Here is a 15516-nt window from a genome sequence, read left to right as displayed (position 1 = left end):
TTTTTTTTAATGTTTATTTAAGCCAAGGCTGATGTGAACGTGTCATGAGGAATGGTTCATCTTGGCTCTGTCATACAGCAGCCATGTGATCTTGGGCAGGTTATGTAACTTCTCTGAGCCTCAGCTTGATCATTTGTAGAAAGGGAGTAACAGTCACCCTCCTACCAACTTAACACGGGTCCACATTCAATAAGAAAGTAAATTGGGGGGGGGAGCGGAGAGTTACCACTTTCACACCCATGTCTTTCCGTGGATTCCTGGGGCTCTGGGACAGTTTTTCTTCTCTCTTCCAACTCTCTCCTGTGTTTCTGCATTCTTCAGCTGTTCCCCTGCCGATAGACTCACTTCCCTCTTTAATGTCTTTTCAACATATTCATCCTGCAAAACCTCTGTCATGGTTCAGCCCACCATTTGCTTTCAGTGCTTTTATAACGGAGTCAGTGAGAGAGCATCTAGAACAGTGCTGCTTACTCTTGGCTATGCATTATAATCTCTTGGGTTGCCTTATAAAGAACTGTAGGCCAGGAGACCTGGCATCAGTATTTTTGTTGTTGTTGTTGGTTGTTGTTGTTGTTGTGTGTTGTTCTTATTTTGCTTATTAAATGTTATTTTTTTTAATGTTTTTATTTTTGAGAGAGACAGAGTGCAAGAGGGGGAGGGGCAGAGACAGGGAGACACAGAATCCGAAGCAGGCTCCAGGCTCTGAGCTGTCAGCACAGAGTCAAGCGAGGGGCTCAAACTCACCAGCCGTGAGATCATGACCTGAGCCATCCAGGCACCCCTAATGAGTTTTTTATGTTGAGGACAATTAATTATAGATTCACATGCAGTTATAGGAAATAGACACACCAATGTACTTTCTACCCTGCTTTCACCAATGGGAACATCTTGCAGGGTATTGACTTTGATACAGAACATTTCTACCACCACAAGTGATACTGTTGCCTTTTTATAGCAATACTCACTTCCTCCTCCCCACCAGACCTCTGGAAACCACTAATCTGTTCTGTTTCTATAGTTTTGTCATTTCAAGAATGTTATATAAATGCAATTATGCAGAATGTAAACCTTCGGGATTAGTTTTTTCACTCTGTGTAATGCCCTGGAGATTTATTCATATTGGTCCATGTATCAATAGTTCATTCTTTTTAATTGATGAGTACTTTTCCAAGATATGGATACATCAAAGTTTCACCATTCATCTGTTGAAGAACACCTTTTTTCCAGCTTTTAGATATTACAGATAAATTTCCTGTGAGCATTTGTGTATAGGTTTTTGTGTAAAGAAAATTGAGCAGGACTTTTCATTTCTGTGGGATAAATGCCCATGAGTGCCATCGCTGGGTCATAATGGTAGTTGCATTTCAGTTTTATACAAAACTGCCAGACTATTTTCTAGAGTCGTAGAACCATTGTATGTCCCACCAGAGATGTAGGAGTAATCTGGTTTCTTAGCATCCTTGTGAGCATTTGCTGTTGTCACTATTTTTTAAAAGCATTCCAATAGGTATAGTGATATCTTACTATAACTTTAAGTTGTATCTCCTTAAGAGCTAATGATACTGAACATCTCTCCATGTTCCTATTTTTGCCTTTTTTTTTTTTTTTTTTTTTTTTAAAGCACTTCAGTGAAATGTCTCTTCATAGCTTTGGTCAATTTTTTTTTTTTTTTTTTTTTTAAAGAGAGAGAGAGGGTACCTATACGTGGCGGGGGAGGGCAGAGGGAGAGAGACAGAGAGAGACAGAGAGAGAGAGAATCTTTTTTTTTTTTTAAAGTAACTTTTTTTTTTTTTAATTTTTTTTCAACGTTTTTATTTATTTTTTGGGACAGAGAGAGACAGAGCATGAATGGGGGAGGGGCAGAGAGAGAGGGAGACACAGAATCGGAAACAGGCTCCAGGCTCCGAGCCAACAGCCAGAGCCCGACGCGGGGCTCGAACTCACGGACCGCGAGATACGTGACCTGGCTGAAGTCGGACGCTTAACCGACTGCGCCACCCAGGCTCCCCTGAGAGAGAGAGAATCTTAACACGAGGTTTCGATCCCACGACCCTGGGATCATGACCTGAGTTGAAATCAAGTGTCAGACACCCAACTGACTGAGCCACACAGGTGCCCTAGCTTTTGTCAGTTTTCTAATTGGATTGTTTTTCATATTGTAGAGTTGAGAATTCTCCATGTATTCTAAATACTACTGCTTTGTCGGGTAGATGGTTAGCAAATGTTTTCTTCCAGTCTGTAGCTTGTCTCCCAGTCTGTAGACCCTGTTAACAGGGTCTTTCACAAGCATAGATTTTAATTTTGTTAAAGTCCACTTTCTTTCATTTTCCTTTTATGGATTTTGCTTCAAGTGTCAAGCCAAAGAACTCCTTGCCTAGCCCCAGATGCTGAACATTTTTTCTTATTTCTCTAAAAATTTTTGTATTTTACATTTAACGTCCACCATCCATTTTTAGTTAATTTTTATATAAGGTTTAAGGTTTTGGTCAAGGTTCTTTTTCCTCCCCCAGGATGTCCAATTGTGGCAGCAACATCTGTTGAAGAGGCTGTTTTTCCTCCAATCAGTTGCTTTTGTGCCTTTGTGAAAAATCAGCTGAGCATATTTGTATGGGTCTATTTCTGAGATCTTATTCTGTCAGTCTATGTCTCTCCCCTTCTCCAGTACTACACTGCCCTGGTTACTGTAGCTGTAGAGTAGGGTTTATATTAAAAAGCGATTGCTCTTAATTTATTCTCTTTCAAGACTGTTTTAGCAATTCGAAGCCCTGTACTTTTCCATGTAGATTTTAAATAAGCTTATCTCTGTCTAAGACACTTGCTGTGATTTTGGTAGGATTACATTAAGTCTATATAGATCACTTTGGGGAAAACTGACATCTTTACTATGATGAGTCAATTCATGACACAGTGTATTTCTCCACTTATTTGGGTCTTCTTTGATTTCTTTCAATAGAATATTGCATTTGAGTGCACAGATCCAGTATATGTTTTGCTAAGTATATGCATAATCTAAGCATTGCATTTTCTAAACAGTGATTATAAATAGTATTGTTTTTATTTTTAATTTTTAAAATTTTTTAATGTTGTTTTTGAGAGAGAGAGACAGAGCATGAGCGGGGGAGGGGCAGAGAAAGGGAGACACAGAATCCGAAGCAGGCTCCAGGATCTAAAGCTGTCAGCACAGAGCCTGACATGAGGCTCGAACTCTCAGACCAAGAGATCATGACCTGAAGTGAAGCCCAACACTAACCCGACTGAGCCACCCAGTCGCCCTAGTAGTATTGTTTTCAATTTTAAATTCTACATTAAATGTGATTGACTTATGTATGTTGATCTTGTATCCTGGATTTTGCTGAATCTAGATCAGTATTTTATAAACTTCTCCTGGAAATTTCCATGTGCAGCCAAAGTTGAGAAACCAGTGCTCTAGAAAAGACCATTGGTGAAGTTTGGTGCCCTTGAAAATTTCCCCCCTTATTTTGTTCTCCAAGGATCTTGACTTCCACTCAGCACCACCTGGTGTCAACATCAACATGAAACTTTGTGTTCCTCTGCCCCTTAAGTATTTGGTTAGCTTATTTAATCTGTACCATTCATTTCTGTTCATCGGTAAGAGTGAGAAATGTCCTTTCTGCCATTAGAAACAATACAATTTCTACCTATGATTTTCATCCTCACCACCTCACCATGGCCATCATGTGACCATTTATGGCCTATTTCTTTCTTGTGTTTTTATACAACTCTATGTGTACTTAAAAAAATTGTAATATACCTATTATAAGCATTTTATCCTGATTTTTCACTTATTATCAGTGTTGCTTCATATTATTAAAATTTCTTTTAAAATGTAATTTTAATGTCTACATAGTAGACTTTTCACAATTCTTATAAATAGTTTGTTTCTTTTTTTTAAATTTAATGCTGCATTGACTATTCTTATGTATGTGTTTTTCTAGTTCTAGGATTGCCTTAAAATAAATTTCCCAGAAGTAGAATTGCTAGATTTAGGGCATAACTATTTTTCAAGATTGCTGACATAAGGAATACTTAAGTATAAGTCGATACATCCTCTTTTTTTGGTCCAAAAATGAGGCAATTTCTCAATATCTGTTAATTTCTAAAGTGTGTGCCTCCTGGTCCAGCAGTTCTGTTTTCCACAAATACTGACACTAATGCACAGACTGATAATCTAGGACACTTGGTGCAGTTTTTCAGGGGAAAAAAATTAGTCTAAATGTTTGCCAAGGGGATTTAATAAACTGTAGTACATTCACTATTTGATACTGTGTACTACTAAAAATATATTATAGGTCTATATGCAATGATATAGATGATTTGACCATAATCTGGTAAATGAAGAAAATCAGAATAAGAAAAATGGCTGATTAAAAAATATGTTGGTAGAGGGAATATATTTTAGCTCAAGGAAATGTCAGGAATCGATATGATTGAGCAATGATTATAAGTATATCTATGAAAGTAGCATAACGTAAGATTTGGAATCAGTGGCATGTGTATAGAAAGAAAAGTAAGAAAAAAAACCAAGTTACAGAGCTTTATGTGATTTTACTAAGAGACAGCAGTAAAAATAAAGAACCACTGAAATAAATGGTCTAGGACAGTAGATATGTTGAAACATTTAAATGTGTAAAAGTCTGGATAAAATTGAAGTCAAACAGCATGGGAGAGCAAACACAGGGACAAATTCAGAGAGAGAGAGAGAGAGAGAGAGTATGTGTGTGTACACACATATACACATAAACCCACAATATTTATGAATTTTGTAATGATATATACAAATATACACAAATGTATTTCATATATATACCAATTTTGGTGATAAGAAAAAATGTGAATGTTTAAACATATATCAATCTATTTTATAATATACCTATGAAGATAGACACAAAGATACTTACTAGCTATAAAAATACTTTAAAAGTTTAAATTGCTACAAATGTGGTTTTTCTCCATCCTTCATGTAATACCACTGAAGAGAAAAGATAGTTACATTGTTCTGCACTGTCATCTCATATTCAACAAGGTGATGTCCTGAAGGCATGTAAACAAAAAGGCAGATGCATTTTTTAAAATGGTTAGTGGATAAGAAACCATGCGGGGCATGCCTCTATGCGGGGCATGTGTTTCTGTTGTCCTAGGAAAATATGGTAATACCTGGAATAAAGTGGTAACATGTAAATTGAGGTTATCCCTTCTGAGTAATTAATAGATGGAATCTTCTGGAAGTCTTATTTATTAAATTACAGGGTTAAAATGGGTACTGTCAGATCAAAATGGTTACTTTCAGAGCTATCATTGAAGAGCAAACAGTACAGATAATATCAATCCCATGGACTAAATGATATTTGCCTTTTTCTCATTCTAGGAGAGTTTGTATCTCTAATCTGTTTGCCAGGGAAATATGATAAAATAAATTTACTTTCCAAATGTATGACTGCTGGATGGGGAATAACTGAACCATATCGTGAGTATACTCACTGCCTCTTCCAAGATTAGAATCCAAACAATATTTGTGGAGCCTAATATATTGTTTACTTATTTTAATTATTCTGTATTTTTAATAGGAATAATAGTAGAAAAAGTCTTTTCCACAATGGATCTAAAAGTGACTACTTGGGTTTTACGACATCATATTCGTTAGTATTAGTTCACTGTACTTGTAAAAACTTGTGTTAGAAAACATCTAGTGATTTTAGTACCTAGTAAATATTTGTGTGTCTCATTTATATGTAATTTTCCCCCAGCTGCACTGTGAGCACACACACTTGCTTTCACAACAGAATAGGGGTTGCTACTGTGAAAACCTCTACTTAAAGACATGAGCCTATTTCCAAAGATGTGATGCATTTTTCTGAAATCATAGGCTGGTATGAATGGTAAGTGGTGGAAAGATGATGTGAAAATAGTCTACATATAGGTCAAACTCATGACTCTCATCTCACATCCTCCATATTCTACAGCTGAGTTAACAAGTTAACAAATATCCAGTAAAATAAAGAATAAGTCAGAATGCAGTTTCAGTTGAAACCTCCAGTGTCCACACTGAAACGTGAAGTCAAGTCAAAAGAATAAGAACCATGAAACCAATGGAATATAGACTAAATGTGTAAAAACTGAAACGTGTTGTTTGCTTTATCAGCAACTGATTTGGGTATAAACTTCCTTTGTCCTTGTGTATAGTGATGTCATTTTTCTATTTTCTTGGGACTGTACAAAAGATAAAAGAACCACATGAAGTGGGCGCGCTTCCTTGGAGGGAGGGAGGGAGGGAGGGAGGGAGGAGGAGGGGAGGGGGGGGGAGGGAGAGGGAGGGGGAAGGGAAAGGGAAGGGAAGGGAAGGGAAGGGAAGGGAAGGGAAGTGGAAGGGCCTTTCCTTTCCTTTCCTTTCCGTTCCTTCCTTTCCTTTCTCTTTCCTTTCCTTTCCTTTCGAGGTTCTTGTGTATAACTGACCTGGAGTAATATATGTTTTTTACAAATCACTTAACAGCGTCATTACAGTGCGGAGAGGGGAGAATTGGGTGGGACTTAACCCTTGGATATATATGGACTATTTTTGTCCCAATATTTTGTCCCATGTGTTTATGTCCCAAATGTTTTGCCCATAAACATTTTTGTGTTTTTATTCCTTTCCTACTAGAAGACGAATTTTCTAAAACAATGCAGCAGGCAGTCTATACCACTGATCAGTAGTACATCTTGTCGAAGTTACTGGGGACTGGATATAAAACACCAATATATGTGGAGGGGCTGCAGGATCATCCTCATGCATGGTAATTCAAGGATGGTGCTGATGAGTGCAGTTTTCTTCTCCAGTGTGTCTCATGAATGGGTGTTTGCTGACCACAAAGAGGTTATGAGTGCATGGTAGTTCTAAAATGAAAAGTGAGAAGAGGAAGTACATTGCTAAGCTGATGTACTGTCATTGCTAATTTGAAACTCGAAGTGAATGCAATTCTCAAAAGGAATTGCTCGTTCATTTGCTTGGGTGACTGTGTGAAATTGATGATGTTCTACTGTTTTTGACCTATAAAAATAATTTATTATGTCTCAACTTCACAGCTGAATTAGACTGCTCAGAGCATCTGCTTCTAGTAGCATTGAAAATATAAAAATATTTTAATGTAACTCAAAGCCATAATTTCGTGATTTATATTAAGTAGATGCTTGAAACTTTCTGCAAGACACAGTCTGTTGTCAGCATTAAATGACTTTGTGTTTAATGTACCTTTTAGCCTCCTTTTGAAAATAGAGGTTTCAATCTGATTCAGAGATCTGTAATATCCACCAACTGCCTATTTGCCTCTGCTGTCGTGAGCAGAAATGAGAGGTGGCAGAATGACTTACGCACTGTCTGATCACCTCTGCGGTGGAGGTGAGCATCCATTATGAATTGTGCAGCTAAAAGAACTTCTCTTTTGCCGGTTGCAGGGAGATTCGGGAGGCCCTCTGCAGTGTGTGCAGGACGGACAATACAAGCTCATCGGTATCGTGAGCTGGGGCAGCAGTAACTGCCAGCCCACTGCACCAACAGTCTTTGCCAGAATTTCTGCCTACAGGGACTGGATCACATCTGTCACTGGAGGAGAAGTGTTGATCACTAAAGAGTAGCATGGTGGAACTCTGTTCATAAATGGGAAAGGAAAGTACCTAACAGCATCTCTGAAAAATAAGTCTCTGGTCAGTGTTAAAAGACCCAGTGACCCTTCCTCCAACCCTGTCACAGAGGAGCTTGGATTTGGTGTGTACATGTGTTTAATATTAAACATTGAACACAGAAAGATAATGTTGATTCATGCCTCCTGGGAATTTATAATCTGAAATGTCATTAAATTCATATTAGTATGCCATGTATATGTCATTATTTGAATACAATCATATACACTTGTACTATTTTTCTAGTTTGGTAAAAATTAGAATATACAAGCAAATGTTATTCAGTCCATATAATTCTTAATTTCCCTCACACACAACAGTGCACTGAGCACAGTGAGACAGGGAACGATCCCTCTAAGTTCTAGAATTTCAATGAACAATGGACATTTAAGGAATTATTTATCAGGCTTATCCCTTGATTTTTAAATTTTTTAGATAAAATGTTAGGATATTTCAATTGTTTACAAAGCAGTTCATCTGAACCTCAGTGAACCAATATGCTCATCTTTCTAAGTTGTAGCTAAGAATAAGGGAGAAGGAACTAAGGGAGGTCCCTGAGCCAGAAGACTGAATGAAATCCACCACAGAAATATGTAATATAGAATGAGAGCCTGTAGCAACTTTTTTTTCTTATTTTATATATTTCCACCCAAAATTTATCATTTGGTTTCCAAGATTATAGCATTCAGAAACAGAGTATAGTTCAACTTTAGGGAAGCACATATATAACCCCATGAAAGAGCAACTCATAAGGAGATAGGCAATATATTTTCTCATTCTCTCTCTGATCTTTCTTTCCCTTTCTGTCATTTCTTTGTCCTCAGCCCACACACTCTCTTTCATCCTTGGTCTCTTTTGCAAATGCTACAAAGGGAAGTATTATAAATATCCTAGTATTTGGTAAAAACTTCTTCCATGAACATTGTTCTAAACTGCCTGCATGATTTCAATTATGCTTTTTGACAGGGTCTCTGAGTAAAATGGATGATGAGATTTGCAATGGGGATTCTCTAGTTCTTCTGTTAATCTATTTTGTACAATTTTACTTTGTCTCTTGTTGAATTTCTCCTCTCTTTTTTTTTTTATCAGATTACATTAGAAGGGATTAAAGATGGGCTGTATTAAAGTGTCAGTCCTGGGGCACCTAGGTGGTTCAGTGGTTAAGCATCTGACTTTGGCTCAGGTCATGATCTTGCAGCTTGTGACTTTGAGCTCTGTGTCAGGCTCTGTGCTGACAGCTCAGCCTGCACCCTGCTTGCATTCTGTGACTCCCCCTCTGTCTCTGCTCCTTCCCTGCTCGCTCTCTCTCAAGAATAAATAAATGTTAAAAAAAAAATTTAAGTGTCCTGTCTAAAGCCTTTTTTTGCTTCACAGTGAGATTTGCTAGTGGTTAATTTTGGTGCTGGCACAATCTCCATTGTGACCTCCAGGGACAGTGACCTGGTGGTTGTGGATACTTCAGGGCTCCTGTCAGCAAAGGATGTGGGATTAGCATTCTATGTACCACCTCGGGAAGCTGCCTGATTTTCCTACAGGGGTCAGAAGCTATTTGGTACTCTCTTTTCAGCTTCAGTTGGCAATAATTTGAAATTCTTCCATATTTAATCTTTTCTGTATTGAAGAGGCCTCTTAGACTGTTGTACTTGCCCTGCCTCTGGCTGAAAGCCAATTCAATTGAGGAAGGGCATACACTTTCTTACTTTGACCTTCTTTGCAAGAACTCTCCTGTTTACATTGCAAGGTCAAGCTATATGTGTGCCAGATTGCAATCAACACTATGTAAATTGATACAGTAGGTATATAGCCAAATTTAAAGAAATTAGAAACCTAATCACCTAATTTTCCATGTATGTATTTAAAAATATCATTTTTGAGCCCCTACTATGTGGCAAATAGAGGCAAGAAAGAAGTTTTCCCTCATCTTTAGATTCTCATTACAATGGAGAAGAATGATACACAAAGATAATTACCATTCAACATGGCAGCCTGAGAGAGAACAACCGATACTTTCTGCAGGAATGGGTGATGGTTTTGCAGAAGCAATATTTGAGCTCAAGTATTAGTTGGTTTTGTTTTGTTTTAAAGTGATACATGCCAAACACTTATGTTAAAGAAATCTGTATCAAACTATTTCCTATCGACAACTCTACATACTCTGAATTTCTCCTGTCATTTATGTTTTTGGAAAATGTGTTCATTCTTTTTATTTTATTTTGAGAGGGAGAGAGTGTGCAAAAAGAATGGGTGGAAGGGCAGAGCGGAGGAGAGAAATATCAGTGCCGAGCCTGACGTGGGCTTAGCATCTCACAAACTGTGAGATCACGACCTGAGCCGAGATCAAGAGCTGGACGCTCAACTGACTGAACCACCCAGCTGCCCCAAATGTGTTCATTCATAAGCCAGAAATTGGCATGACTCCATTTCTTCTCACCACCCCCACATTGTTTCTTTCATATGATTTTCAGCAATCTAGTTCCAGTGTTTCATGCATGTTGTCAGTTCAAGAGTCAACAATGTTAAGTCTAACAAGTATCTAATTCTCACCAAAGATCAATAGTGTTTGGCACTGGTCTTGATTTCATCTTGGTCTTTGCTGTATTGTCACAAGATTATCACTCTCATTCTTCTTTTCCCTACAGATATTTATAAACTAAGAATAAATTATCGAATTGTCAAATAATGGCAACACAAACAATTGCTGGGAGCAAAACATCTAAAATCTCTTAAAAAGAGGCAGAATAGGGGCCCCTGGGTGGCTAAGTCAGTGGAGCATCCAACTCTTGATTTTGGCTCAGGTGATGATCTCTCATGGTTTGTGAGTTCGAGCCCTACATGGGGCTCTGTGCTGATGGCATGGAGCCTTCTTGGGATTCATTCTCTCTCTCGCTCTCTCTCTCTCTCTTTCTCTCTCTCTCGCTCTCAAAATAAACTTAAAAAAAAGAGGGGTACCTGGTGGCCAGTAGGTTAAGCAACCGACTTCAGCTCAGGTCATGATTTCATGGTTCACGGATTTGAACCCCACACTGGGCTCTGCACTCACAGCACAGAGCCTGCTTCAGATCCTCTGTTTCCCTCTCTTTCTCTGCAGTTTGCCTGCTTGTGCACTCAATCTCTCTCTCTCTCTCTCTCTCTCTCTCTCTCTCTCTCTCTCTCTCAAAAAAAAACATTAAAAAAAAAAAATAAGAAAAAGGCAGAATATAGTGGGAGAATTTTAACAGGTTAAAAGCTATAGTCATTAAGACAGTGATTATAATATTGCTGCAGAGATTGACCAATGGAACAGAATACAAAAGCAAGGAACAATGCCTTTCTGCATTCTCCAAAATTGGCAAACAGTTGCATAGTATGACAATATATAAATGAGAATGTGGAGCAAGCGGAATCTCCTCACTGCTGGTGGGGCTGGGGAGTAATCAGGAACTCCAGCTTTGGAAGACTGAGACTTGATCAGGAAAATTGAAGATGCCAGTGTCCTCCGAGTCTGCAATTCTACCCCTAGGTGTATGCCCTAGGGAATTGTCTTCAACCATGGCTGCAATAAGATGTAAAATCTGGAGCTTTTTAAAGCTCCTGGCATGATTGTAATGTGCAGTCGGGTTTGAGACAGCGTCATAGAGGAAATGAGGCAACCATGACCACTGAACATGTACAAGAATGTTTACAGAAATGTAAGTATCAGCAAAATGCTGGAATTCCGAATACCCCATATAGAAGCATGGATAATCAAAATGTAGTATACTCATGTAGGAGTAAAAAATAGAAAACAGTCCACAGGCTTTTTAGGTGAATCTTAGAAACAATGCTGAACTTAAAACGCAAATTCAAAAGATTAGGTGCCATTGTAAAGCTCAGAAACCAGCAAATTTAAACATTATTTTGCTTAGGCTTACATCATATATGGTTAAAAAAAACAGGGAATGTAGCCCAGTATTTGGAGTAGTGGGAAGGCAGTAAGATATGCTGGAGGAACCACACACAAGTCATTTCAATGCTATTAATAATTTTCTAGTTAAGTTGAGTGGTGGCTTCATGGATATTATCTTACTTCATAACTTATATGCTTCTGTATATATCAAATACACCATGTAAATCTACTTAAAGGCCTTTTTAAATTTCATTGCATTATTGTATACTCTTCCAGTGTTTTTGTGCAAATAAATGCAAACATGAATGCATATTTTTATTTTCTCCCATTAAACACAAGAATAACGTGTAAATTGTTCTAAACTTGCTTTTTCCACTTGATCATACAGGCTGGAGATCTTTGCATATCACTGTGCTTTTTAAAATATTTTATTGAAGTATAATTACCATACAATGTTATATTAGCTTCAGGTGTACAATATAATGATTCAACAATTCTATACATTGATCAGTGTATTCTGAATCTGTTTTATCTCATTCATCCCCCTTCCCAACTTAAGGCCATTTTAATTACACTAGTTCCTCAGGGTAGAACTTATCCTTCTGTCCGGTTAATTAGAATGTTCCACATACATCTAGAGCATTAAGCCCTATCATTTTCTGTGATTCCCTTTATCTAGAACATGAATTGCTCTTGCGACTTGTGTTTGCTGATGTCACTTTTAACGGTCAGCCTATTTGTTAATTTTTCTTAGTTAATGCTGGCAGTTACATTTTGTACTATCCATTCTCTTCTAGGGAAAAGGGTTTAAAATGTGTCTGAATATCTTCTGAATGCCAGACATTACCTGATATTTCCATTGGGTTCCTTTAATTATTCAAGCTAATCTTTATGAAAATGTTTTGAATGTAATATTAATAACCCCTGGGCTATTAATATAGCCCAGGGCATAGGGATTAAGTGTTGGTTCTGAAGCCAGACTTCTTGGGTTCAAATTCCAGCTCTATCATTAATCAGTGTTATGACTGGGCAAATTAGCCTTGTTGTACTTCTAATTCCTCATCTATAAAATGGAGGTAATAAAAGAAACCTATTCATAGAGATATCCTATAGTTAAAGGCGTTCATAAATTTAAAACACTTAAAAGAGTAGCTGGCTCCTAGTAAACTTTCAATTCATGTGATTATTATCTTGTGCATTTTCCTAAAATAAAGCTTTTAAAGAGGATTCCCCACACCCTGAATCCTTTAAAAATATTTTTGTACAAAAGGGAACAATTAAAGTTTAAAAAGTGAGCCTCAAAATCATTTTGCTAAGTGAAAGAAATCCAGTTGCAAAAGACTGTAATTCCGCTTACATGAAGTGTCTTAAAAATACATTATTGAGACAGCAGAACAATGGCTATCTAGGGCTATGGGTGAGAGCAGGAGATAACAAAATGGGAGTGATGAAAATGTCCTAAAATTGGATTATGGCAATGATTGCACAACTCCATAAATTTTCTAAAATCATTGAATTGTACACAGCCTTTTCAAGTAGTTTCAGAGTTCTTAATTGCTTTAATAACTTTTATCAGGATGGGTCAAATCTGATTAAACTCTGATAGTTGAATGTGGCCAAAATCCAGCAATAAACTGTTACATGTGGCAGGAAGAGACTGTCATATATTACTTGGGGAAAGGTTGATTTTATTAAGACTTGCTCTTTGAGAATATAAGTACCTATATATCTTTTCAGTTACTCATTTCTTTATGTCTCCACGTCTTTTTCAATAATTCTTTCTTATCCCTAAAGGATTTAATTGGGGAATGACATCAGGCTACCTTAATAGCTTTCTGTGTGCCAACTACTTTACATATATTAATTTTAATTCTAAGCCCAATCATATCAGAAAGGCATCGTCTCTCCATTTACCAATGAGGAGATTGAAGCAAGAGACGTTTAAGTGATTTGTTTTATATTAAAATTTTTTTAATGTTTATTTATTATTGAGAGAGCATGAGCATGTTTAAACAGCTAGTTTCACAGCAGAATTAGCGCATAGGTTTTGATGATTGCAGACCTTAATCACCATATGACAACGATGAGTGTTTTCAGAGGACAATACTAGCGTACGTGTGGAGTTTGAAACTAGGGAAATGACACTGGAAGCAGGGAGATACTGGAATGGGGCCAGCTTCATGCACACACTTGGACATGTGAATGAAAATAAAATGTAGAGGTAAAAATAAGGCTTATATGTAATAGGGGAGGTTCTGTTTCAGAGGTCAAAAATAGTGAAAATTTCTTTGAATCCATTAGGAATTACTTGCCAGATGCTAATTAAAAGACTTTACTGCAGTAGCTTGAGGGAATTAGGATTTTATTCTCTTCCCTAAATGAAGTCAGGAAACTAGGAGGCAGCTCTACAGCTATGATAGCCTGAGGCTTTTTCTGTCTTCCTCCTCCATCATCTTCAGTGTATGAATTCAATCCATAAGTCATAAAATTGTTGCTGGGGTTAGGCCATCACACACACATTCCAAGCGGAGAAGAGGGAAGGTAAGGAGAAAAGAGAACAAATGGCTTCATAAAACTCCTACTCAGGTGCGCCTGGGTGGCTTAGTTGGTTAAGTGTCTGACTTCGGCTCAGGTCATGATCTTGTGGTCCATGAGTTCGAGCCCTGTGTCAGGGTCTGTGCTGACAGCTCAGATCCTGGATCCTGTTATGGATTCTTGTCTCCCTCTCTCTCTGATCCTCCCCTGTTCATGCTCTGACTCTGTCTCAAAATAAATAAATGTTAAAAAAAAAAAAGTCCTACTCAATGACTTTTACTTACATATCTGCCTACCCTGCTTGACAAGCTTGTGAATGTAGTTCTTCATTTGAGTTTATTGTCCAGGGTTCTGGAACTAAATGAGAAAAGAGTATTTAGGCAACCAGAAGTCTCCCCGCTTCCTAATTATCATACACTGCTTTTAATTTTACTTAATTTTAATTTATACCTTTAAAGAAATAAATGCAAAGAAATAGTGCTAATTAAAAAAAAACAATACTGTGGTTGTATAAAACAAAAAGTATAATTTTTTTTAATGTTTGTTTATTTTTGAGAAAGAGAGCATGAGTGGGGGAGAGGCGAGAGAGAGGGAGACACAGAATCCAAAGCAAGACTCCAGGCTCTGAGCTATCAGCACAGAGCCGGACACGGGGCTCAAACCACAAATCATGAGATCATGACCTGAGTCGAAGTTGGACACTCAACTGACTGAGCCACCCAGGGGTCCCAAAATATAATTCTTTATTTCCCTGCTGTCCTTGTCCCATTTCCTCTTAATGTTTATAAAGTCCAGAAGATATTATATAACAATAGGAGTATAAGAATGAAATAACAGAGAAAATAGAAAAGAGAAATTAAGAAAATAAGAAAACTTCCTAGAACCAAAGGACATGAGTTGTCAGGCTGAAATGAGCCACTGGATACACTGCACACACACATCACTGAAATTTAAGAGTACTAAGGACAAGAAAATGATGTAAGATTCGGAGAAAAGAGGTCTCATACAATGGGTCAGGGATCTGAGTGGCTTTAAACTTCTCATTGGAACATTTAAAGCAAATTTTACTATGGGGGCCTCTCCACTGGACTTCTTAAGTATGCCTGTGACAGAACTGCATTTTCCTGAAGGATGATCCAAGAGAGAGCAAGGAGGAAGGCACACTGTCCATTATGGCCTTTGCTAGCGCATTTAAAGCTTTATCATAATTAAATCTTTTCAATTTTTCCCTGACAAATCTCATAGCTTAACTGAATCAAAACAATTTGTTGGTGTATAGACAAAGAGAAAAAATATGGGAATGGTACTAATCTCCCAGCCTCATATTTTTCCACCTTTTGCCTCCAAAGGGAAGACTCCATGGATTCCTATGCGTTCAACATGGAGTTGGCTTACAACAGACTGATGTTAGTGGTTTTCTCCTAACTCAGGCTTAGCGATCT

General features: G+C 37.6%; 1 protein-coding gene across 1 annotated transcript in view; it reads left to right on the top strand.

The window, feature by feature from the left end:
* Window positions 1-7629, top strand: part of OVCH1 (ovochymase 1) — an 85808-nt gene extending 78179 nt beyond the window's left edge. Inside the window, exons 26-27 of the mRNA XM_032593776.1 lie at window positions 7271-7331; window positions 7450-7629. Coding sequence (XP_032449667.1) covers window positions 7271-7331; window positions 7450-7629 — 241 coding nt within the window. The remainder of the gene's footprint in view (window positions 1-7270; window positions 7332-7449) is intronic.
* Window positions 7630-15516: the final 7887 nt, after the last annotated feature.

This window comes from Lynx canadensis, chromosome B4, assembly GCF_007474595.2.
Source record: "Lynx canadensis isolate LIC74 chromosome B4, mLynCan4.pri.v2, whole genome shotgun sequence".
Classification (NCBI taxonomy): domain Eukaryota; kingdom Metazoa; phylum Chordata; class Mammalia; order Carnivora; family Felidae; genus Lynx; species Lynx canadensis.
Note: the sequence above shows the minus strand (reverse complement) of the source record. Positions and strands in the feature narration are given on the sequence as shown.